General features: G+C 42.8%; 1 protein-coding gene across 6 annotated transcripts in view; it reads left to right on the top strand.

Annotated features, from left to right (window-relative positions):
- AGBL1 (AGBL carboxypeptidase 1) overlaps window positions 1-25,169 on the top strand; it is a 733,956-nt gene that overhangs the window by 390,415 nt on the left and 318,372 nt on the right. For all 6 annotated transcript variants that reach the window (XM_047736649.1, XM_047736650.1, XM_047736647.1 and 3 more), the window contains 2 exons: window positions 9,695-9,826; window positions 18,152-18,328. In XM_047736649.1, the coding sequence (XP_047592605.1) occupies window positions 9,695-9,826; window positions 18,152-18,328 (309 nt within the window). The remainder of the gene's footprint in view (window positions 1-9,694; window positions 9,827-18,151; window positions 18,329-25,169) is intronic.

The following is a 25,169-nucleotide window of genomic DNA, read 5'->3' as shown; positions in this document are numbered from 1 at the left end:
CGAACGTGACATCTGGGCTGGTGCTTCTCTCCCTCCCACCTCTAAAAGTGGGGAAAAGGAATAGTTCTAACTCCTGAGGAACCTTCTGAATGCCCTCTCAGGGTATCCCCCTCACTCCTCACAGAGGTCCAGTCAGCCAGAGATAGGGAGTGGAAATGAACCAAGGTAGGAGCTCAGAGTAAGCCCGGTAGTTCCATCTGAATATTGGTAATTGACAATCTTGTTATACTTCTCTTCATCACTGGCATGTCCAATGATTTAAAATATTTTATTGTGGAAAACCAGACTGATTGTGGAAAAGCCAGACTGATCAAAGTCTGAGGTGAAACATTGCTTTGTAATGAGTGGCCATGGGCAAGCGGTTAACCTCTTTTAACTTTAGCAGAAGTGGGAACATCATCTGAAAATTTGGATGATACCGTCCTTGCAGGATGTCAATACTGAGTGTAGATGTGTGTAAAATCTTACCAGTGTGACTGATACCTATCAGGAAGTCTAGTAAATAGCAGATATTAAACTTAACATTAGTTACCAGAGACTGTTATGTCCGAGACAGAGCCATGTATTAGATTGTATGTTTCATGTTAATTTTCATGGGCATGTTCAGTGTAATTAAATTATCTTGGAAAGAAGGACAATGTAATACATAGCAATGGGATGTCAGAAAATGTCCTCCAGCATTTTATAACATGTAATAAAGGGTCCCACTCTGGGCAGTCTCATTGCTGTTTAGTTATTAAAGCTTCTGCTGAGTTCAATGTGAAATAATCGCCCCACGCTCGCCATTGGAGGGGGCCCAAGTGATCTGTAAGCAAAGGCTGCTTTTTCTAAGGCCATGTTGGAACCTGAGCCCATAGTGGCCCAATTTTAGTAAAAGTCTCCCCCTTTAGGAAAGGGAATGGAGCGTGAAATCTCCTCTCAGGTAGTTTTAGGAATAAATTCTGCCCAGGCCCCCTGTGTTTCGCCTCAGCCATGATTGGATGTTGCTCTCAGTCAGATGAAATACTAAGGAGAGAGCATGACTGTCCGTAGAAGGTCTGGAAAATTTGGTCTTGCAGATGGGGCTCTTGGAAGACAGTTGGCTATGCCACCAATATCATTTCCCTCATAGAGATGTTCCACTCAGGAGCTTGGGCTGAATGCCACCCGCAAAGTATTGTGCACACGTTGGAGTCTCCAGGGCTTTTGTGAGCCTTGCTTGGCTTAATTGGAAGCATTGCTGTTCTGGGTTTCCATCACATACACCAGAATGTGCCTTCTCACAGTTCAGCCTCACCTTCATTTTCCTGTGGCAGTGGCATAAATAATGCAGAAGTCTCACTGCTGGGAAGCGGGAATAAGACCCAGATGTCAGGAATGGAAAACACAACAACTTAAAGCTGGCAGAGCAGTGAACACAATCAGGGATAGGTATGTTGTGGGGAGCAGGAGAATGCCTGGGCAGGGGGGGTGCATTTGAGCTGGGGGTTAACCTCTTGCATAAGGGGCCCAATTAGCTTACAGAGGACCAGGAATGGGACCAAGGAATGGAGGCAAAAGGTGGGGAAGGCGTGTGAGGAGCATAGCAATGTGGTCCTGAACGATCTCTTTGTTGAGCAAGAAATGTTGGAACTCACGTTTGCATGAATTAAATTAACCTTGCAATTTAGCTCAGACAAGAATTCATTGGCAAAGGTACCGGGGAGATGCAGAAGAGCCTGATTTCAAAATCGTAATCCAATCAACACCATATAGTTTGCTGATGGAGAAAGCCAGACGCAGGGGAATCCATTTAGCCCAGGGCACGCAAGTTCAAAACTAACCACTCCAGCTCAAGCAAAACACACCTTAATGAAATGAAACCTCCAGATCATCATCCCTGCCTATATTATTTGCCTTGGGGAAAAGCACAATCATGTTGCCTGTTCACTTAAGCCAGAAATCTAGGGAGTATCCTTAACCACTTCCTCACTTGGCCGCTAGATCCATTTTGTCTCCAACTCCTGTAGATTTTACTTCCTTCCCCTCTCACTCAACTTCCTTTCTCTCCATGCTTAAGTTTCCTTAAGCGCCATACTTCTGCTGCATTAGCTAGGCCTTTGTCAACTCTTGGGCCCTGGTGTCCATCCCTCTAGTCCACTCTTCGAACTCCTGTCCCGGTGGCCTGACCATACTGCTTCTCCTGTGCAAACACTTAATGGCTCCTTCACCACCTTCGGAGAAATGTCCAGACATCCCAGAGTGGTGTGCAGGGGTATCACTGATCTGTCCACTGCCCACTTGTAGGCCCTGGGGTCCATTCTCCTTCCCTTTCACTCTGCAGTCTTATTCTCAATGGGTGAAACTCCTCAGATCCATGATGCCTTCTTCCTCATTCCCTTGGCTTGGATGGCTCTCACCCAGTGGGACTCAAATTAGGAACACCCTCCCCTCTGCCTCGAGAATCCTAGGACTCCTACATCGCACACCCTCATGAGTACCATCATTATGGAGCACAGTGTGAGTGATGCCCCTGGACTCGTGCACATACCCCCTTATCTGGGTTCCCATAGACCTGTTCCTACCTCTACTTCCATCCTCCTCTCACGGCAATATGATTTCCTCTTTACTCATGAGATCATCCGAACACAACAGTTCCTGGAAAAGGCAATACAGAAATTTTAAAAGTGTTTTGAAGCATTGGGGCACCTGGGTGGCTCAGTGGGTTAAACCTCTGCCTTCGGCTCAGGTCATGATCTCAGGGTCCTGGAATTGAGCCCTGCATCAGTCTCTGTTTGGCGGGGATCCTGCTTCCTCCTCTCTCTCTGCCTGTCTCTCTGCCTACTTGTGATCTCTCCATCAAATAAATAAATAAAATCTTTTTAAAAAAAAGTGTTTTGAAGCATGGATTCTGGGTTAGAACATACTGGGGTTCAAATATTTATTCACATACTTAAGAGAAGTGCAGACTTGGGTGTGCCTGGAAAAGATAAGTTACTTATTTGATCTGAATTCAGTTTTCTCAGCTACAAAATGGGGATAATGGTAGCACCTGCTTCATCATGAGATAATGTGTATTAAGTTTTTAGCTCATTATCTGAGCATCATAAGTCTTCAATAAAGTAACTATTGTTCTATTAAGAATAGCACTGTATTATATTAACATTTTAATTCTCCTGCCACAAAGCAAGCATCCGGTAAATATTTGCTGAATCAATTGATAAATAAACAAGATAAGACCATAGGTTAGCCCATGAATGTTCGAGTGCCACCACTGGGCACACTTCCTACCCACCTGGCACAGAACTTTACCAAAAGGAAGAATAAGCACTACATCTTCCACTGGAAAGAAAAAGCTCCCTCAACAGAAATAACTTGATAATTTGTCTTATAATTACTGCTTATAGTATAGAGGCATACATGTTTCTTATAATTAACAAGCATTTATTTTTAGAGATGTCATTTGAGCAAAAGCAGGACAATGTCAGCGTCTCCTCTATTTTGAGTCTCCAGAGGCCCCTAGAAGTCCCAGGGCTAAGCAGGGCTCAGTCCCACAGGTGACTAGGTCTTTACTCCATCATTTACCTCAGCTTCCAGAGTCTGTCAGGATCAGAAAAAAAAAAAAAAAAAGAAAACTCTTTTCTTCAATTGACTTGAGCATTTAAGGGGTACCCTGTCACCACGAAGGCAAAGCTTCTGGCTTTATTGAGAAATCTGTTGCTAAGACACAGCTTTGACTTTTTTTTTTTTGCACACTTTTCATAAGAATGGTGGGTGTTTAATTCACATAGAGACACTGAGATGCAAAGGTTGGTGGCAAATTTGTGGTGGCAGAGGATTAAAGCTCCAACAGTTCTTTTGGTTCCGTTAGCCTAGAGACTTCCAAAACATGGGCTTAGGTCCAAAGTCTCAGCATCACCAAGGACTTGCTAGAAATGCAAACTCCCAGGGCCCACCCCAGACTTACTTGAATCGCAGAATTGCTGGGGAGTGGTTTACAGACTATACTTTGGAAACTCTTCCAGGCGATTCTAACACTCATGACACGTGAGATCCACTGCTCTCAACTCTCGATGGGACTAGAGTGGTTTTCAACCCCAGCTGCTCATTAGAATCACTTGGAAAACTTAAAAAAATCCCACAGTTCTGGTGTCACTGCAGACCAATTAACTAAAACTTTCTGGAGGTGGGCTCCAGGCATCGGTATTTTTATAATCTCGGGAGACTTTAGTACAGAGACAGGATGGAGAAACACTGGCCTAGGGGATCTATTGGTTGGAAGTAACAGAGTCTTGGTCAAAGTAACCCAAGTAGTAAGATAGAGAGTTTTGAAGGAAAGAAGTCCTATATTCTTAGAGCAATGGAAAGCACCAGGCACCCGGACCGTTCTTCCCATCTCTCATGTTTCTCTTTCGACCCCCACATTTTCTGTGTTCTGCTTTTCTCTGTGCCTTTGCTTGATTACCCCACTTTTTAGGGAACGACTTTCTCTGCTCATTCACTGTTTCTGTGCTTTTGTTTTGTGTCCCATGTGTGGTGTGTGACTTGTCATTGGACTGACTCCCTCCTCCCAAATCTGCTGATCATTTCGGCTCTGGCACCCAGAGCTCAGTGATCTCTAGAAGCTGGGGAGATTTATTTTCTTATCAGACTTCAACCTAAACCAAGAATAAAAGATCCCACTTAAGAAAGATAAAACTATTTTCTTGTTTTGTTGGAGAGAAAAAAATACTTAAATACTTTTCTGCTAACAGGAAATTTAAAATGTAATTTAACGATCCCCCCAATGTAGTAGTAGCTGTCTGTTACTGACAATTAGGAGAAAGAGAAGGACAGGAAGGTGAACATACAGAACAATTTAGAATCCATTAGTCCTTAAAACCCTCATCTCATACATACTTGGTCTGTCCAAAAACCCATCTTCTGGCTCCCAAGCAAGTCAGCCCCCCTTGTTCTTCAACAAACTTGTTTCCAGAAAATCAGTCCTGATATCTCTGATGCTTCCCTACTCCCATGGCCCACCAGCAGAGCAACACAGCTTCTCAGTTCTAAGCTGCCATCAGAGAGTTGGTGTTCCTCTTCGACCGTGGCTGGGCAGACCATTAACTTACTTGGCCCTTTAGTGTTCTTTGACGTGTGTGTGTGTTTATGGCTTTATTCATGCACCCTGGTCATCCTGGGCTGCCCTCCCGCTGTCAACAAATTCCTGTTCATGCAATGAACTTCAGGACTTTAATCACACACCAAAAAATCATCATCCAGTCTAACTTCTCCACCAACAACATCACTGATAACCATTTGTCTGGCTTCTGCTGAAACATTTCCAGAGAATGGAAGTTTTTAAAAGTGGGACACAGCATATCAAGACAGCTATAACCGTGGAGAGTTATTTCTTGCCAGCAATAGATACTCAACAACTGTTGAATTTAATATAGAGCTGGAATCTGGGTGCACATGATCCTTCCTTTTGCCTTCCCCTGCTTTCTGAAATGACAGCAAGTACATTTATTCATGTTCCCACTGGGAGAATTCGGAAATCTGTGGGTCTCCTATCAAGACCCCTTTGAGCCTTTTTTACTTCTGGGATAAACATCTCCCATATCTTTAGTTGTCCTTTGTTTACAAACATTCCCATTTCTCCTGGCTTTCTGGTTCCTCCTTCTTGAGGTGTCCTGGTGTTTTCTAAAATGCCATACTCAGGCATGAGAAACACTCTATTAGACATAAATTGGCCAGTAGGAGGTACATTGGACTGATTGTTCTCTTAATATATGGCCTCTTTACTTCTCCAGAGGCAATTTGTGATTAATTTTTGACATCTGTGGCCTCTGATTTATTCTGAACGAATTGCCATCAAAAACCTCTGGATCTCTCATTCAAAATCTACTTCTTAGCTAAACGTGTCTATACTTCACTTGGGCCCTTGTTTGAAACTAATTGTAGGACATTACATTTATTCCACTTTTAAGTATTTCTATTTTTGCTAATCCTGTTCTTTTTGCCACTTAACAATTTCCACTCTTACTTGTTTACTCTGCTATTACTTACCCTCAATTCTGCATCATTATTAAATTTGACAGACACCTTCAGGTACCTACTCTGTGTCCTTAACTTAATATGCAAAGGCTGGATTTCTAGAGACTAAGGAACCAACATGAGGAAATAACTCTTTAAAATATGAGGATTTCTGGGGTGCCTGGGTGGCTCAGTGGGTTAAAGCCTCTGCCTTCGGCTCGGGTCATGATCCCAGGGTCCTGGGATCGAGCTCCGGATTGGGCTCTCTGCTCAGTAGGGAACCTGCTTCCTCCTCTCTCTGCCTGCCTCTCTGCCTACTTGTGATCTCTGTCTGTCAAATAAATAAATAAAAATCTTTAAAAAAATAAAATATTAGGATTTCTGTCTCTTTTGGAACACACAATGCATAGGGATCATCTGTTAATTTTAAGAACACAGATTACAACTGCACAGCTTGATAAACTGTCTCAAAATGTACTCACCATGTAACCACCACCAAATCAAGAAAAAGAACTTGACCAGCAATCCAGACACATCAGACAATAATACCCTGTTCCCCAAAATAAACACAACCCTAATTTCTACCACCATATTAGTTTTGCCTGTTTCTGAGCATCATATAAAAGAAATCCTTGATCATGATCCCGGGGCCCTGTGACTGAGTCTTGCATCAGGCTCCCTGCTCAGCCGCTCCCCCTGCTCCTCCCTCTCCACCCCCTCTCAAATAAATAAATAAAATCTTAAAAAAAAAAAAAGAGCGAGAAACCCTTGGATATACTCTTTTGTGTCTAGCTTGCTTTTTTTCCTCTCTTGTGTTCAACAATATTCTGTCAAATGATTTTACCACAATTAATTAATCCATTATAGTGGTTACAGTTTTAAGCTAATAAAAATAGTGCTGCTGTTTACATTCTTGATATCTTCTGGTGCTCAGTGTATGCATTTCTGCGGGGAGGTTTCTAGAATATCTGCATATTCAGCTTTAGAAGAAAATCCCTAATTATTTTCTAAAGGAGTGTCATCAATTTATTGTCCACAAATTGGATTCAAGGGTTTGTTTTCTTCTGTCTTATGGTCACCACTTGGTGTTGTCTGTCTTCAGGATGTTAACATCCTTATAACCCCTGAGAGACAGTGGCATCTCGTTGTGGTATGCAAATTAGAGTTTCTTGATATTGATGATTAATAGCCCTTTGGACATTCTCTTTTGTGAAGTGTCAATGGAAGATATTTCCCATTTAAAAAAAAATGGGTTGTCTTTCTTTTCCTTGTTGATATATAAAATATATATATATAATATATATTATTTGTGAGATATATATATATATTTATTTGTAAGATATATATATATATCTATATATATATATTACAAATAGGTCTTTTTCACTCTTTGGTTTGCCTTTTCACATTCTTAATAGCTCTTTGAACATTCTCTTTTGTGAAATGTCAGTGGAAGATTTTTACCCATTTAAAAAAAAATGGGTTTTCTTTCTTTTCCTTATTGATGTATAGAAATATATTATTTATTTGTGGGATATATATAGTATACATGGGTCTTTTCACTCTTTGGTTTGCCTTTTTACATTCTTCGTAATGTCTTTGTAACATACAAAATCACAGGTTAGAATGTCAATATCTAAATGTCAAGTCCACCTGTATACCCTATCAATGTACAAATGAAAATCTAAATTAAAAAATTGGATTTAAAATAGTAGAAAAGCAGGATACCTGGCTAGCTCAGTCAGCCAAGCAACTGCCTTTGGACTATATCTAATGTTTTTAAAAGATCTCTTTATTTATTTGAGAGAGAGAGAGTATCAGAGGGGAGAGGGAGAGATAGACTCTCAAATAGACTCCATGCTGAACTTGGAGACCAACATGGGTCTCGTTCTCACAACCCTGAGATCATGGCCTGAGCCAAAACCAAGAGTCAGATGCTTAGCCAATGGAACCACCCTGGCACCCCTGACTATATCTAATTGTTAAGTATTTTTCATTTATATGTATTTCTTGTTTGTTTCCTCCAAAAACTGTATTCCAACTCCAGGGTCATACAGAGTAGCCTATTTTGTTACCCCAAGTAGCTGTTTTACTTTATCTCTCCTATTAGGATTTACATCTGTGTGGAATTTATTTTTTTTTAATATATTGTAAAGTAGAGATGCACATTTATTTTTATTTTCTACCTTTTTTACATGGGACCGTAAGTCTTCTAAGACCACCTTTTCCCCGATGTATCAGGAGTATCAAATTTGTCATAAATCAAGTGACTATATTTGAGAGTCCCTTTCTGGAATATCTGTTTTCCTCCATTGATTGATTTATGTATTGTTTTATCAATAATACTGTGTTTGAAATACTGTAACTTCAAAACAAGTTTTGATATTTCTACATAATTTGTCCAGTTTTCTCATTCTTTGTCAAGATTGGCTCAGTCTTCTTGGTTCCTTGCATTTTCAGTTTGGTTTGAAATCAGCTTGTAAGTTTCCAGAAGGTAAAAAAATGACAAAACACCCTCTGTGGGTTTTGACTGAAATTGCATTGAACCCAGGTAGGTAAATTTGCTAAGAATTGCAAATTTTCATTTTTCTCAAATAATGTGTCTTACACATCTTTAAAATTATGAGATTAATGCTTTCTGCTATTTTTAAAAAGATTTTACTTATCTGTCAGAGAGAGAGAGTGAGTGCACATGCAGGGGGAGTGGCAGACAGAGGGAGACTCCCCATGTGGCAGGGAGCCTGATGTGGGGCTTAATTCCAGGACTCCAGGATCATGACCTGAGCCAAAGGCAGATGCTTAACTGACTGAGCCACCCAGCCATCCCACTTTCCAGCTATTTAAATCCCATTTTTAAATTTAGGCTTTTATTTGTACATTGATAGGATATATAAGTGGACTTGACTTTTAGATATTGACATTCTAACCTGTGATTTCATATGTACATACAGATTTTTGATATTCTACGTTTTACAGTCTTTAAGAAAATAAAGACATTGCTATTTACGCTTTTCAAATCTTATGCCTTTTATTTTTTCTCTTTTCTCAATTGTATCACCAAATGCCATTGGTAGCACCAGCTCTTTTTCTGATTTCAGGGAGGAAACATAATATTTAATTAAATTATACTCCATATATAGGAACCTCCCAGTGCCTGCCCCCTATTATTTCAGAATCATTATGGACAAGTGACTGCTGTGTCCATCCTACTCCTCCTCTTTGAAACATAGTGTTTATTGGGAATAATGTTTCTTCATTCCACCATTGTATGTAGGTGGTTGGAAGGCAGGTGACTGCCTTTTCAGTTCATGGATCAGGAGGAGGCACATATGGGGTCTGGAAACCATCATGCGAATTTGGACTGAGGGTCTGATACTTTGACAGGATGGGTTGACACTTCAGACTATTAAGAAACCAATAGACTTGGGGCGCCTGGGTGGCTCCTTGGTTAACTTTCTGCCTTTGGCTCAGGTCTTGATCTGAGGGTCCTGGGATTAAATCCCACATCCTACTCCCTGCTCAGCGGGGAGCCTGTTTCTCCCTTGCCCTCTTCCCCTCCTCCCTGCCTATATTCTTTCTCTCTTCCTTTCTTTCACTCTCTCTCTCTCAAATAAATAAATAAAATCTTAAAGGAGGAGGAGAAGAAGAAGAAGAAGAAGAAGCAGCAGCAGCCGCTGCCGCCAATAGACCTTTTGTTTTCTCCTTTGTTTGGCCATTGTAGGTCTTCTGTGATTTCCATGGCCACTCTCAAAAGAAGAATGTATTCCTTTATGGCTGTAGCATCAAGGAGACCTTGTGGCAAGCAGAGTCCAGTGTGGGCACATCGAATCTCTTGGAAGACATCGGCTACAGGGTAAGTCCCTGGGGACAATGACAAAAGACACTTTATGTCCATATTCTTGCCTTTGAGACACATGCCCCACCCATTTTTCCCCCTAAATGAGCATTTTCATTATTTCGACTGTAGGATTATAATACAAACAGGTTGGAGGCGTGTACAACCTCTCTCTATTTTTGATGAATAATAGCTTTCCTACCTGGTTGCTGTGTTTTGTTTTCTAGATGATATGATGTAGTGCAAAGGGCATAAAAATTGGAAACAGGGAGCTTCTGTTTAATGCCTGGCTTTATAATTATTAACTGTGCACCTAGGAGTTATTACTAATGCCACCTCTCTGAACCACCATTCGTCCCCTGTGAAATGAGGAGAGCACAAATACTGCTTCTGTTTCATGTTTATGAAAGCAACAAAATGATACTGTATATGAAAGGATCTTAAATAACTAGGAAGGGTTGAAAGAAAATCAGACCCTCTGCACCCCTCTGTGTGAGCACGCTCTGAAAAGCAGAGCAGTGATCCACTGAAGCTAATTCTGTTTTTTCTGGGTCCCAGTGGTTAGAGCTCCATGATTCCCCCACTGAACCAATGGGGAAGATAAGGAGGGGTAAAGAAGGAGGGACTTCTTACTGTTAGGATAAAGGGAAGAGACGTTGATGAGGCAGCATTGTCCAAACACAAAATAAAAGCTGGCCTTTATTTCAAATGTATATAGAAAGCGAAGAAAAATTACTGAGTTGGAAAACCCTCCAGTTCTCCTGCGTCTTTCTCCTTTACTTTCACACAGAACTTCCGACACTTGCCACCAGATCTTTGGGGGTTTTACCCCACCAGGGACTTCTGAGACACCAGCTGGGTGTCCTACAATGTAACTCAATCCTGACGCTATCCACCTAGAGACAGCAGTAGATCCCGCAGCTTAAGGATTCAGTCCCACAAGACTGCCTCTTCCTTCAGGTGCCTGTCACCAGTAGTCAGGTCCCAGGTTCCCCATGACTTCTGTCTGACTTAGCTCTCAGTTGGAGGGTCCCATGACCTCCCCTCCTGCTGTGGATTCAGTAATTTGCTGGAGTGGCTCACAGAGCTCAGGGAAGCACTTACTGACCGTTTCTTAAAATGGTTTAATAAACAGTCAGTTTCTTACTGACTCTTTATTAAAGGGTATGATGAAGGATGCAGGTGAGCAGCCAGATAAGAAACATAAGGGCAGGGACTGGCAGGGTCTCAGTACAGGAGCTTCTGTCCTGTGGGGTCGGGGGTGGGTATCATCCTCCAGGCATGTGGATGTGCTCACCAACTTAGAAGCTTTCCGAACGCCATTTATTGGGATTTTATGGAGGCTTCTTCATGTAGCTGTGGTCAGTTATTAAGTTGTCCCCAGCTCCTCTTCCCACTCCCATCCCTAGTGAGGATAGTCTGATCCAGGAGCCCTCCCAGAATCACCTCATTAGAACAAAAGATGCTCCAAATGCTCTTATCACTTAGGAATTTACAAGGGTTTTAGGAGCCACATGTCAGGGACTCATCCTCCCTGGGGATGAAGGACAAATACATATTTCCTACTATAAATCCCAATATCACAATTATCATGGTACCTACCTCTTCCAAGTTCTTTATTATTCTGGATATATGAATTTACTGGGTATACAATAGCTTCATTCCCTGGGTTAATGAGTATAAAAGAGATAAATATCCACCGAACTGCTATTTCACCTAGAAATACCTCCCCTGCTCCCTCAGTCTTTCTTCACTCTCTCCTTCATGTCCTCCAGAAATTGGACTCCTGGTGATCAGTAGAGTGTCCCTCAAGGTAATTAGAGCAGAACCAACAAGTTATCTTCAATGTCCTATTTACTCTAAGCCCCAACCACAGTCATGGGGATTTTGATACACAATTAGAATCTGAAAGAGAAGGAAGGAAGGAAGGAAGGAGGGAAGGAAAGAAGGAAGGAAGGAAACCAACGAAGGAAGTAAAGGAAGGAAGGATGGAAAGAAGGAGGAAGACAGGAAGGGAAGAGAGAGGGAGAGAGGGATGGAGGAAGGAAGCAAGGAAATTAATTCTTGCACCGAAAAGTACCACAACCAAAGTGAAAGTTTCCCTAGATAGGATCATGAGCAGATCTGCAATGGCAGGAGAATCAGTCATTAAACTTGAAGGTCAATCCAAAATTACTAATCTTAAATAATAGAGAAACAAATGTTGAAAAAAAGTCAACAGCCTTACAGATCTAAGATAGCATCCAGTGTAATACAGAAGAGAATAATTAATCAGAAAGGTATAATGAATGTAAGTGAATGTTTATACCCCAAAATATATAAGCAGAAATTGGCAGAATTGAAGGAAGAAATTTAAAAATTCAGTAATAGTAGTTGGTTATTTTAATACTCCTCTCAGTAAGCAATAGAACAACCAAACAGAAAATTAGTAACTAGAGAAGACATGACCTGATTGATACATATGATTGATATATATGTAACAATTCTCAAAACAGAAGAATATACATTTGTCTTTGAGTCCACATCAGAATTATCCTAGGTAGACCTTATACTAGACTATACAAGTATGTTCATTTGCCATGACAGAATTAAATTATAGATCAATTTTTGTAAGATTCTGGGAGATGTCTGAATATTTGGAAATTAAGCAACGTACTCAAAAATAACTCCTGGGCCAAAGAAGAAATCAGAAGGAAATTAGAAAATGTCCTAAAATGAATAAAAGTAAAAATACAATATATCAAAATGTATGGTGTATAGTTAAAATAGTGCTTAGAGAAAAGTTGTAGCTTTGAATGCTTCTATTAGAAAGGTGGAAAGATCTAGGGCACCTTGGTGGCTCAGATAGTTAAGTGTCTGCCTTCGGCTCAGGTCATGATCCCAGGTCCTGGGATCGAGTCCCATGTCGGGCTCCTGGCTCAGTGGGGAGTCTGCCTCTCCCTCTCCCTCTACCTCTTCCCCAATAAAGAGAGATAAACTATCGGTATGTGCAAAAACATAAACTTAAAAATAAGTCAGAGGCAGACAAAAAAATGTAGGGTTCGATTTAAATGACATTTCCAAAAAAGTCAAAAATTACAGAGTAAAGAAGCAGATCAGGGGTTGCTTTGGGCAGGATTGACTGGAGTGAGCAAAAAAGACAAGTTTTTATGGTGACAAAAGTGTTCGAAAACTGGATTATTGATAATGACTGCAAAACTCTATACATTTCCTAAAAATCATTGCATTGTTCACGTGCCTCAATAAAGCTGATACACGTATTTTTAAAAGTAAACATTCATTGATTATATACTGTGTGCCCGGCACTGTGCTAGGTATTTATGTAATGAAGCTGAGCAGAGCAAGGATTTCTAAGAAATAACAGTTGGGGAAAGAGGTGGAATATCAGAAACTTAAAAGGACAGAAAAATACGTTCAAGAATGGAAATATTAGGAGGTAATACAGAGAAGACTGATTAACTCTCTATTGGTGCAGAGTTGAGTAGATGATCCCAATGGACAAATGTCTGAGGGGCAGATAGGAGCGGTGTTAGGATGTTCCCTGAAAAAAAAAAATTATGAATGATTTTTAACTAAGTTTGATTTTAAGAGAAATCTGAAGAAATGGAGTGACGTGAATTTTGTGATAATTAAAACTTGAGCCTTAAAGAATTTTAACCGCTAGCTGCGGATCACAGTGGATTGAGGGGAGGTGGATTGAGATGAGTTGTTCAGCACCTCTGCCTGGGAAGCGTCTCTTGTTCCTGACCTTTCCCAGCGTTGATCTTTCTCCTAAGCTTCCAGTTGGGAACATCTGCAAGGAGACCACCGGGGCACCCCGCGTGCACTCACTCTTTTAATCTTCCCAACTACTGTGTATTCTCAAATAGGGTATGCTTAAGCAGTGTTTATGGAGTGAGTAGGGACTTTGAATAGCACCGCATTTGACACGTGAGGGAGGGGAGGTGCAGAGATGAGCTGAAATGTCTAACGGTCCCACAGGTAGCAAGAGCTGGGATGGGGACCCAGGTGACTCAACACCAGGGCTCACCTCCGGGCTGACCTCAGTGGTCTTCTAGAGCATGTGGTCAGTGAGACAGAAGCTAAACTGAGAGTCTGCTGCTCTGTAGTTCAGGATGAAAGAGGGGGTCAAAACGGGAAGGAATCCTTCTTGGGTGCTTAGTAAACAGGAGATTATCTCAGTGAGGAGAAGGGAAATCTACAAAGCAAAGAGAGGTTTTCAGAGCTGTTTTTTCCATCTTGGAAGTTTGACATTTTGAGCAGAGCGACTCCCCTCTCTTCTAAACCTTCACCCATCAGCAAAGTCTGCTCTTAAGAGTGCAATAAACACTGCACATTTACTGAAGGTGCCCATGGCTTTGCCCCCTCGCTCAAGGTCGGGTCTAGTCCTACCCCTCCCCCTTCGATGATGACAAAAATGAGGGTTAGCAGAGTTAAACGACTGCTCCAACTCAAACCATGGAGTGTGAACCCAGATTTCATACTTTTGACCCCTAGTCCCAGCCAGGTCCTTGCCCCATGCTTAATTCAGAGGAGAGAGAAGACATTTGAGTTCTGTAGGGTTGACCACAGGGAACTGGAGCCCCAGAGATGGCCTCTCCCTGGAAATGAGCCCTGAGCTGGGAGCTGTCTGGGGAGTTCGTAGTCAGCACATCTTTGAGAGTTATATTTTCTGTGAATTTGGGAAACCAGACAGGGCTTGGAAGAGTCCACAGAAAGCAGATGAATTGCAATGCAATTCGGGCTTCTATGGTATGCCTCAAAACCGGAATTAATGAATCAGGATCCTCCCCTCCCCCATCAGCTGAGGCTGCTGTTGACCCAGATGCTCCTGGAAAGATGGGAGTCAGTGTCTATGGGGATGCAGGTGACTCTCAGTGCTGCTTCGTGTCTAGTCTTTTGATCCTTGCTGGGTCTGTGTTGAGACCACACTGAAGGCCACCTCCTGGGCCACGCCCTGTGTGTCCATTCTGTCATTCATTCCTTGTATCCCTTTACATGTCTATGGGATTATAATACTTACTGAAGAAGTAGTTCTTGGCAGTGGTTAGACCAAGCTCATGTGATCTATGTCAGAACATCTGGGTTGACATTCTGGATTTGTCCTTACTATCTCTGTCACCATTGAAAAAGAGACTTGACAGGTCTCTATATTATGAGATAATAACAGAACTTACTCTGAAGACTTGCGATGATTAAAAGAGCTAATGCATGTGAAATACATAGTAAGTGTTCAATGAAAATGTATCTATTATAATTTTCAAGCTTTGGAAACCCAGATTAAGTTTAAGGGCACAGAGCAAGCAGGAGGGAAAAGAGTTGAGCATCCCGAGTCTTTTCCCACCCAAGATGGGAGATCCCTGGGAGCACTGAAACAAGGCCTCAGTGGGTCAGTTCATACATAGAGTTCATCTATGCCTCGTTCATTTACAAAACAGAGCAAGACAATCTCCAGCTGTTAGAGCTGTCATTATCTTCCTTTCTCGCTCTGCCATAGATCAATTTGTGTGAAATCAAGAGATACAGAATCAGGAGTTTACTATCCATGCTGTAGTAGTTTTGGAATCCATTATTTAATGAATGGATAAAGGATTGCCGTGGGTGTATAGGAGGGGTACTCCAACTGCACCTTGTAAATGAGGGGGATCACAGCTTGTAGAGCTTTCCGAGAGACACGCCATTAAATTGAACGTGTGGTCATTTGCACAGGGGATATATGAATTAAGAAAATCAGGGTTGCTTAAGAAAGAAAGGAGAGATCATTTAAATAATGTCCAATTAGAATTTTTATAGCAAGGTAAAACATTGATAAGTTAAAACTATTTTCAAGTTTTTAAAATTACTTTAGTTGAGATATATATATACACACACACACTCTATGTGTTTCATATATGTATGTATGTATGTATGTATGTATGTATGTATGTATGTATATGGTGTATTTATGTCTAAGCAGTCCCCTAAGGGTCTGGGCGAGCAGATTCTATTTATTTATGTATGTATGTATATGGTGTATTGATGTCTAAGCAGTCCCCTAAGGGTCTGGGCGAGCAGATTCTATTTATTTCAGCAGCTAATTACGGAGTGCCCTCAAGGGCTGCACATCTGTGTGTAGAGATTTTCCTGTGAAGGAGACACAGACCTGCCCTATGGAACTTCTGGACTGCAGAGAAGATAGAAAATAAACAGCTAATAACATGAACATCAATTTTACTGTAATTGTGGTAAACACTTTGAAGGAGAAAAGCGGGGAGAAGGAATCATAGGGAGAGGGGACAAGGGTGGATAGATGAAACCAGTTGTGGGGGCAATTGTGGAAACTCAAGTGAGGACATTAGCAGCTCAGTTTCCTTGCTCAGATGATGCTGCAGGTCTGCAAGCTGTGTGGGAACATAAAGATCATACTAAATTATATGAATAACTGTGCTACATTACACATATATCATAGGTAATTTATAATATAATTAATAATTGTGTTAATTGTTATATTAATGTAATTAAGTTATATTAAATATGGGGACAGGAAGAACCCAGGGATATTAAGAGATCTGTTCGATGTCCTAGAAATTCACAAAATTGCATTTCTTTTTTTTTAAGATTTTAAAAATGTATTTGTGAGAGAGAGAGTGGGAGAAAGAGAAAGCACAAGCAGGGGCAGTGGCAGGTAGAGACCACCCAGGCATCCCACAAAATTGCATCTCTTTAAAAATCATTTCTTAATTCATATTCTCATCCTGCTGCTCCGCCTTCTCCCCACAATTTGTCCAAAAGCCTGAAGTTTCACTGTTATCGAATGTACATAATTTTATATTATGTGCTAGTATGTGGATATTCTGTGAACAGTGAAGTAGAGAAACCTTCTTGCTAATATCGCAGAAATTTGAGACTATCTAGGTCCAGCATTTCCACTAACCCAGGGACCTGATGTGCTATCATATCTTGAGTCATCGTCCTTGGATGGTGGAGATCTGGTGACTAGGAGCATCAGAGAGTAGCAAGGATCTACAGATGCTGTCTAAAATAGATTAAGTGGTCTCACATAAAACTTTTCGACTCTAGGAAATGGTGGGTTAGAAGAACCCAGAGAAGAGGGGTGCCTGGGTGGCTCAGTCAGTTAAGCATCCAGCTCTCGGTTTCGGCTCAGGTCGTGATCAGGCCCCACGTTATGGGCTCTGCACTCAGCACAGAGTCTGCTGAAAATTATCAGCAGACTGATAATTCCTCCCCCTCTGCCTCTCCCTCTGCTCCTCGTCCTGCTTTCTGTTGTGTGTGCTCTCTCTTTCTCAAATAAATAAAGTCATATATATATATATGAACCCAGAGAGGGCATACATTAGAACCCAGAGAGGGCATACATTTTTAATGATTTTATTTATTTATTTGACAGAGAGAGAGACACAGTGAGAGAGGGAACAGAAGTAGGGGGAGTGGGAGAGGGAGAAGCAGGCTTCCCACGGAGCAGGGAGCTCGATGTGGGACTTGATCCCAGGACGGTGGGACCATGATCTGGGCTAAAGGCAGATGCTTAACAACTGAGTAGTCCAGATGCCTCCAGAAAAGACATATTTTTTAGACTTTTGTAACTGGCCCAGCCTCAGATTTATGGATCATAAGATAAAACTGGATGGACACCTGGGTGGCTTAGGTAAGCATCTTCCTTTGGCTGGTGTGATGATCCCAGGGTCCTGGTCTCCCTGCTCAGTGGGGATCCTGCTTCTCCCTCTGCCTCTGCCCCTCCCTCTGCTTGTTCTCTCTCTCTGTGTGTCATGAATAAAATCTTTAACAAACAAACAAGGTGGGACTAGAAAGTTCATTTTGGCAGTCATACTCTTTTAGGAAACTTTATATGCGACCCCCAGAGGTTATCGGTGACTTGTACACCTGGGATAAACGAACAGTCCCTAGTTCGACTTAGAGCTGGGAAACCGTGAGATCGGGTGGAGTCACTCTGAATCTCAGTTCCTGTGGCATCTGTGGCTTTCCATGGAGTTCAGAGCAGTGATGCATGAGCCTGAGTGTCCATGCGACACCGGTCCACGGGGATGCCGAAACACGGACCTGAAAGACTGTGGTCTTTGGGGTTGGCCCGTGTGGCATTTGGCTCCCATGCCAGCCTCTTTGTAGTTGGACTCATGCTATTTCTTTCTTGCTTTTCTAAGTCTCAATTTCCTCATTTAAGAGCAAAAAGCGACAAACCCTTGGCGTCTCTTTCTTCGGGATGATGTAAGAGTCACAGCTGCATGTATTAAGTGATTGATAGACTGAGATGCATAATAAATGTTGAGATGTTAATTTTTATGATGCTCTTCCCCAACTCATCACGGCTTTATTTTTTTATCGTAGACTCTTCCCAAAATCCTTGATAAGCTCGCCCCAGCATTCACGATGAGTAGCTGCAGCTTCCTCGTGGAGAAATCCCGAGCCTCCACAGCCCGGGTGGTGGTGTGGAGAGAGATGGGGGTGTCCAAAAGCTACACCATGGAGAGCAGCTACTGTGGTTGCAACCAGGGACCCTATCAGGTATGTGAGGCTCTGGCATCCCTACGCTTTCTGGCAGCAATATACCGTAAGGGTGGGGAGAGGCTGTCAAAAACCACTCATTTCTTCCTTCTCTCCTGGGAGTGGAAGAAGTCTCCAGGTAGTCTGGCCCAGTGACCTGATCTTGCAGAACTAGCCCAACAATTGCCTTCCCTGGTAGCACTGTCTGTGTTGATCCTGCCAACAGTTTGTCCGTGCCTGCTGATTTGCTTTCTCAATCATCTGCCCTTGCCAGCAAGTCGCAGGGAGCCTCCCTCAGACATGTGTCCCCAGCTTTCCTGGAACCTCTGCCTGGCCCTGTTTGATGCACAGGGCTCCCTTGTTACCCCCTGCACCAGTCAACCAAGCTCCCCTTGCATCACCAAGGCCGTGGTTTGGTGCCTAGAGAGTGAGCTTTCCATCCAGGTATTTTATGCCTCTAGCCTCCGTGCTTATCTAAATCAGCAGCTCGCTATTACCCTGCTGTCATCAGAGTGCACAGAAGTGACTACCTGACATGTGTCTCCCCAACATGAGTGGATCTGGGACTCAGGCTCTGGTGTCAAGGGAAAGGCTCGTATAAATCACATTCTTTCTACAGCTATATTAACTGCATGAGCAGCTGGAGAGCTGCTGTAGCAGGCTGTTCTAGCTGTTCTTCCCACTCCCCCACTAGAGGAGCATAAATAAGGGACACTGTGACAGTGCCATGGTAATAGATTCTTTAAATTTGTTAGGCGAGCTGACAGCCTTCCATTCAACCCCAAGGATACCTGGACCTTATGAGCATTAAGGCTCATTGTGTTGGCTTTGATATTCTCCTAGAACAGCCAGAAAGCACTTGGCATCTACATGGTCCTGTGCTTGTGAAAATCTTGTTAGCTATCAAAGGGAGTATAGGGAGTGACAGGTGAGGAATATTACCTAACTTCCCACCTGGTCAAGGTTTTTTATTTTTCTGATACACAGGGCTACTGAGCCACCAGCTTTGACCTATTAATTCTGTTAAATAACCTGTTTGTTTAAGCAGTTGCTAAAAATAAATGTTGTGTTATTGAATTAACAAATTATTAGATTGAATCAGTCCACTTTACCCACATGAATGTCAATGCAGAATAAGAAGAGAGTATTGGAGGGGCATGGGGGTCAGGCACCAACAGACCTCACTTTTCCATTTATCAGCAATGCCACAAGCCACATACCGCTATGAACCTGTGTGTCATGTATCAGATATTGATAATCTTAAGGATTCCTTTCCTCCCCGCTGCACAAGAGTTTTGTAAAGGCCAAAAGAAAATTCAGATAGGAATGCACTTGGAGGTTATATCATCACTAATAGGTTCAGTCTCTTGGCATTCAAAACCTGTAGGATTGGGAAAAATAAGCTTGGGGTATTGTGACTCGAAGACATTATGGATATAGACTTGTTTCCCTCTAGCTGTGTGCCTCTTAATGGATAAGGGCCAGTCACTTGTTTAAAGGACAAATGCGTGCATCATTAACAGATCTATTGGATTGGTGACTTTCATTGACCTTGTTTCTCCAAGCCCCCATTCAGACTAAGAGCTTCCGGTCAGTTATGCATCAATGCCATTCACCATAAGTCAACTAGAAACTCAAAGTCCTCTGGAGTTGTTGTTTGTAAACTAAATGACTCGGGTTCAGGCCCCTACCACACACCACCCCCCCAAATCGGCCATGTAACAAACACAGGGGCTGCCAGAAATGACAAAGAATGGAAGAAGCTTGCCCAGTGGGTTGGCTTTCACATATCAGCCCAGCTTGCCCTGGGAAATTGTCCATGTGGCTTTTGCACGAGTCTTTGTAAGAAAGGATAGAGAACGAATTGGCTAAAGAAAAGCGCTAATGGTGCCAGACCTGGTTTTGGTTTAACAGTCCCGTTCTCTATATGAAACACCTCTCCGAGTGGATTGGTTTTCTCTTTCCCTTTGTTTCTCTATCCTTACAAACATTGTTGAGTCACTGAGCAGAGTCGCAGACAGTGAGTAAGAGGATGGTAAATAATTTTACATATCGGGGGGCACCCAAGGGGAAGGAAGGCGGCCCAGAGTTGGGTGTTTTGGTGATTTTGTTTGAGGTATATAATGAAGTCTATGAGCTATAAAGCAGCATAGAAATTTCCATCCTGAACATATTGCAAATGATTTTTGTACATTGAGAAGCTTAGTCCCAATTGAGTCCTGAGGTTATTATTCTAAGGTCATCTTTCCATTTTTTGTTCCGCATTACCATTTATCCAAAAGATGGAGGACACTTAAATACACCCATGAGGGGCATTCCTTCCTTCCATCATAAGAATATAAATATTTTTGCAGTTTCTCTGGTTAACACAGCTTTAAAGTAGTTCCAATCATTTCTCCCCCAGCACACTAAGTACCTGATTTGTTAGTATTGAAATGAAATATCATTTCTTACAGTGACATTTTTGTTGGAACTGCATTAAAGAACATAAACTATTGCCTTCAAATAATTATTATTAATATGATATTTTCTCTTCTATTTTCCAGTCCATAGTTGGCTAATCTTAAAAAAACAACAACAAAAAAAACAAAAAATCCCAACAACTCCCTTTTGTTTCTTTGGAATATGGTCTCTACTACCAGGTTATACACTTAGATCCATAATTTGTGTTTAATGTGGAAGTCCCACCCACTGAGAGATGGGCCCAAAGCTATTGAGGCTGTTGAGGGGAAAAGCCAAAATGGAATCATCCATCCCCTTGGGGCTCATTTTTTTTAGAGGTGCCCAGTCTACATAAATAGCCGTGTGCTTCCCACTGAGTGTTTGTGACCTGGGGTCACATCCATGGTGTGTGGGCACATATGAAGGCATGTGACCGGGCCCCATGGGCTGCTTGTGGCCTAGGAGGACAGTGTGAGTATTCCCACCCAAGCAGGCTCTCCATGTGCTCATAGGCAATGTGGCTGACTTGTGGGCAGAGTGGGTCTGAGAGGAAGGACAGAAGCTGGGAGACTCAGGGAGGTCTGAAGGTCTCAGCTAATATATAAAGCCCCCACCTGCACACTGCCTCCCGTGATCCCTTCAGCAACCCATCTGCTCCATCACTGACAGAGGGGCTTTTCAGTAACCCAGACCTGTTCAAGTCACAGTATTGCCCATAATCCTTCAGGGTGTCTAGAGAAATTCTAACTCCTTGTTTTGACAGGTAAGGCCTTTTACAATCTCATTCATCATGTGAATGCTCAATACCTTATTTAGCGTAGAAGACGTGTTGAATCTGTGTGATGACTGACGAATGAATGAATAAACGAATGGACAAGTGGGTGGTGATTTCCATGCAGAGTCAGAGGAATATCCTCTCTGTCCAGAGATCACTAGAAAAAGGAGGAACTTCCATGGTCCAGATGTGATTAGAAGCCACTCTCAAGTAGAGATCCTTAGTCACTGTGGTGGGTGGTCACGGAAGAGGTGTGAGCGAGAGAGGGAAGTGTGTAGGAATGCAAGGCAGAGACCTCTCCGATCGTCGCTGTCTGCATGATGTGAGAGCCCCTCAGACGCGATACCTGGCATGGGTTCTTTCCCAGAGTAAGGAGATGCTAGTCAGGTGGACTCTCACTTGGCCGCCTTCTCATAACAAATGATGGTTCAACAAAAGGAAGGCCACTTGTACAAGGTGCGGGGAATGCTTCGATGCACCTGCCAGACCCAGGACCCAGCTGCGCACTCCCAGCTGCTTACAGCTGGATACATCACCGGAATCTGTTTGTCGCCGACAGAAGTAGCCTTGACCAAAGCTGTGGCTCTTCTGGGTGAGCCTCGTGCATCTAAGAGTAGGTCTAAGGAGGGGCGGGCCTCCTAGCCCAGTCTGGGAACAGTCCACAGGGCCGTTGCAGCTCCAGAAACTCCCTGCAGGACTGCCAGGGCCTCTGTCACAGTTGTACTGGGCTTCCGCTTCCTCCTCGCCCCACCTCTGCTTTTTTGCCCCACTGACAGGTGCTGTTCTGATGAGTGTGCCCCCGAAACCCTTCCACGGGGCAGCTCACACCTGTATTCCAGAACGGCCAGGATTAGGAAACAGACACAGGGACTCAGTGCTCAGCTAGGGAAGATGGGTTGGTGGGGATGACGTTCACGTAGGGAACTGAGTCATCTCACGTGGCTTTCAGGGCTCCCAGTGTCCTTTTATTCACACTCTGTATCCTTAGCTGGTTAGGGAAGCCAGGCCTCCTGCTCCCTCCAGAAGGCAGGCTGCGTGTATTAGTGTTCTTCGGCTGCCATCCCAAATCGCCATAAATTTGGTGACTTACACCTACATAAGTGCATTCTTTCACAGCGCTGGAGGCCAGAGCCTGAAATCGGTGCCGACTACACTGTGTTCTTTCTGAAGGTTCCAGGGGAGACCGTCCTGGGCCTTTCTCTTAGCTTCTGGTGTTTCTTGGCTCATAGATGTATCACCTCTTTCTCTGTCTTCGTCCTTGCATGGCCTTCTCCACTGTGTATCCCACTGTCTTTGTGACGTCTTTCCCCCACTTAAGAAGGTTATTATTGTTTTTCTTTTATTTTTTATTGAAGTATCGTCGACACATAATGTTACATTAGTCTCAGGTATGGACTATAGTGATTCAATAACTAGACATTATTGGTCTTTCCTCTTCTTATAAGGACACCAGACATCATGGGTGTAGGGCCCACCGTACCCCACTGTGGCCTCATCTTAACTAATGACACCCGCAACATCCCTGTTTCCAGATCAGGTCACATCCTGCGGTTCTGAGAAGGACATGGATTTGGGGCGGGGGGAGACACCATTCCGCCTAGTACACTGGGTCAGACAGGGAGGTACAGAATATACAGATCCAAGAACCAAAAAGAAGTTGTGTGTATGTGTGTGTGTGTGTTTTAAAGATTAATCATTTGAGAGAAAGAGATTGGAGAGTAGGGGCAGACAGACACAGAAAGAGTCTTCAAGCAGACACTCTGAGCCCAACATGAGGCTCAACACGGACTTCAATCCCAGGGTCCTGAGATCATGACCTGAGCCGAAACCAAGAGTCAGACACTCAACCAATTGAACCACCCAGGCGCCCCCCCAAAAAGTTATTTCTGTCTTCCCGTTGCCAGGCTGTGCTCCATGTCACACAGGATGTTTTAGAACCAAGATTTGAACCCAGGAGGATTGGTCCTGGAATCTTGGCTCTTAGCCCTATGCTTTCTGCCTAGTAGGATGTCAACTGGTGAAACTAACCCTGGGCTTTGGAAGCAGGAGACCTGGCTTCCGCTTTAGGCTGTCACTAAGTAGACCCACAGCAACGTGTTTCTTTTTCTTTTTTTTTTTTTCCCACTGTTTATTTTTATTTATTTATTTTTAAAGATTTCATTTATTCATTTGACAGGCAGAGATCACAAGTAAGCAGAGAGGCAGGCAGAGAGAGAGAGAGAGAGAGGTGGAAGCAGGCTCCCTGCTGAGCAGAGAGCCTGATGCTGGGCTCGATCCCAGGACCCTGGGACCATGACCTGAGCCGAAGGCAGAGGCTTTAACCCACTGAGCCACCCAGGTGCCCATGCCCACTGTTTAATCCAATAACCTTACTAGACTCTAAGGAAAATCTTTTTCAAATCAGCATCCTTTTTAGGAGGACTAGATGAAGAATTTTTTTCCCCTAGTCTTCAATCTCACAGAAGATCAGGTCTTATAAGAAAGAAGAAAGAAAAACATACAACTAAAATCCATATGACAGCACACTATTCCTCTTTTCCAGAGCTTTATGCTGGCCATTTAAAATAGGTTCCTTTCTGTAGTCAGTTTCAGAATACTCCTTTTGTCCTCAGCAGATGTGAAGAATAGCTTGATACCATCTTCTGTAAAGCAATTCTTCACAAAACTGAAGACTGTTATGAAATGTGTGGGTCTTCCATCAGATAATCTTTCTCATAACAGCAACGTGTTTCTTAGTTATAATCGAAAAACGTAATTAGAACGAAGCAATGGTCAGGGGCTCTGCTGAAATCATACTTGGGCAAGGTTGCCTTTGCTGGGTATCTGAGGAGTTATAGATCCCGTAGACCAGGTGACCAGGTTTGATTCTGAAACACCAAAGAATCTTCTCTGGCACGTTCTGGGTACATTTTTCTAGGGAGAAAGTATTGTGCTTTTAGCACAAATTAGCTAATTGTCAGAAGACTTTGTTCTTTTACATCCCTCCACCTACCTTTATCCTATCATGTGTTTTCTTTTCTTTCCTTTTCTCTCTTCTTTTCTTTCTTCTCTTCTCTCTCTCCTTTTTTAATTTTTTTTTTTAACCTTAGCAGAGTAAACGAAGAGGAATTGGAAGGATGCGATATGTAGTGTGGTTTCCCTCAGCAGGGAAGGTGGAGGAAGTGGAGCTAGTCTTCAGCAAAATGTCAACTTAAGTTTACATTAGTCAACTTCCTAGTTACTTTCTGTGCTCACTTCACTCCGTGGTGACTTCCCTCCTTGGCCCATGAGCAAATGATCACTCTCAACCGCTCCTTGGGCTGGCACAGCCTTTATTTGAGGACACCTCTCTGCACCAAGTGTCCTAAGCCCCAGAATTGCCTCTTTCCCAAGGTATACACATACATTTTTTCTCTCTCCACCACACACACATGTGTGTATATCACACATATGTACGTGGTCATACATATATACCAGTGGTTCTGAATGATGGCTTCATGGGGGCATAACTTACTGCTTAGTGTGGGCACTTGTGTCAGAGTTCCAAGGAGGGCTCTGCATTTAGCAGAGACAGTTATCTGTCCTCTGGGACTTTGGTTGTAAAAGTGGTATTCCTCACAGTTCCTACTTATGGAAATGTTAGAAAGACTGTATGAGCTACTGCTT

This window comes from Lutra lutra, chromosome 7 (genome assembly GCF_902655055.1).
Source record: "Lutra lutra chromosome 7, mLutLut1.2, whole genome shotgun sequence".
Classification (NCBI taxonomy): domain Eukaryota; kingdom Metazoa; phylum Chordata; class Mammalia; order Carnivora; family Mustelidae; genus Lutra; species Lutra lutra.
The sequence above is the reverse complement of the archived record's forward strand: the minus strand, read 5'-3'. Positions and strand labels throughout refer to the sequence as shown.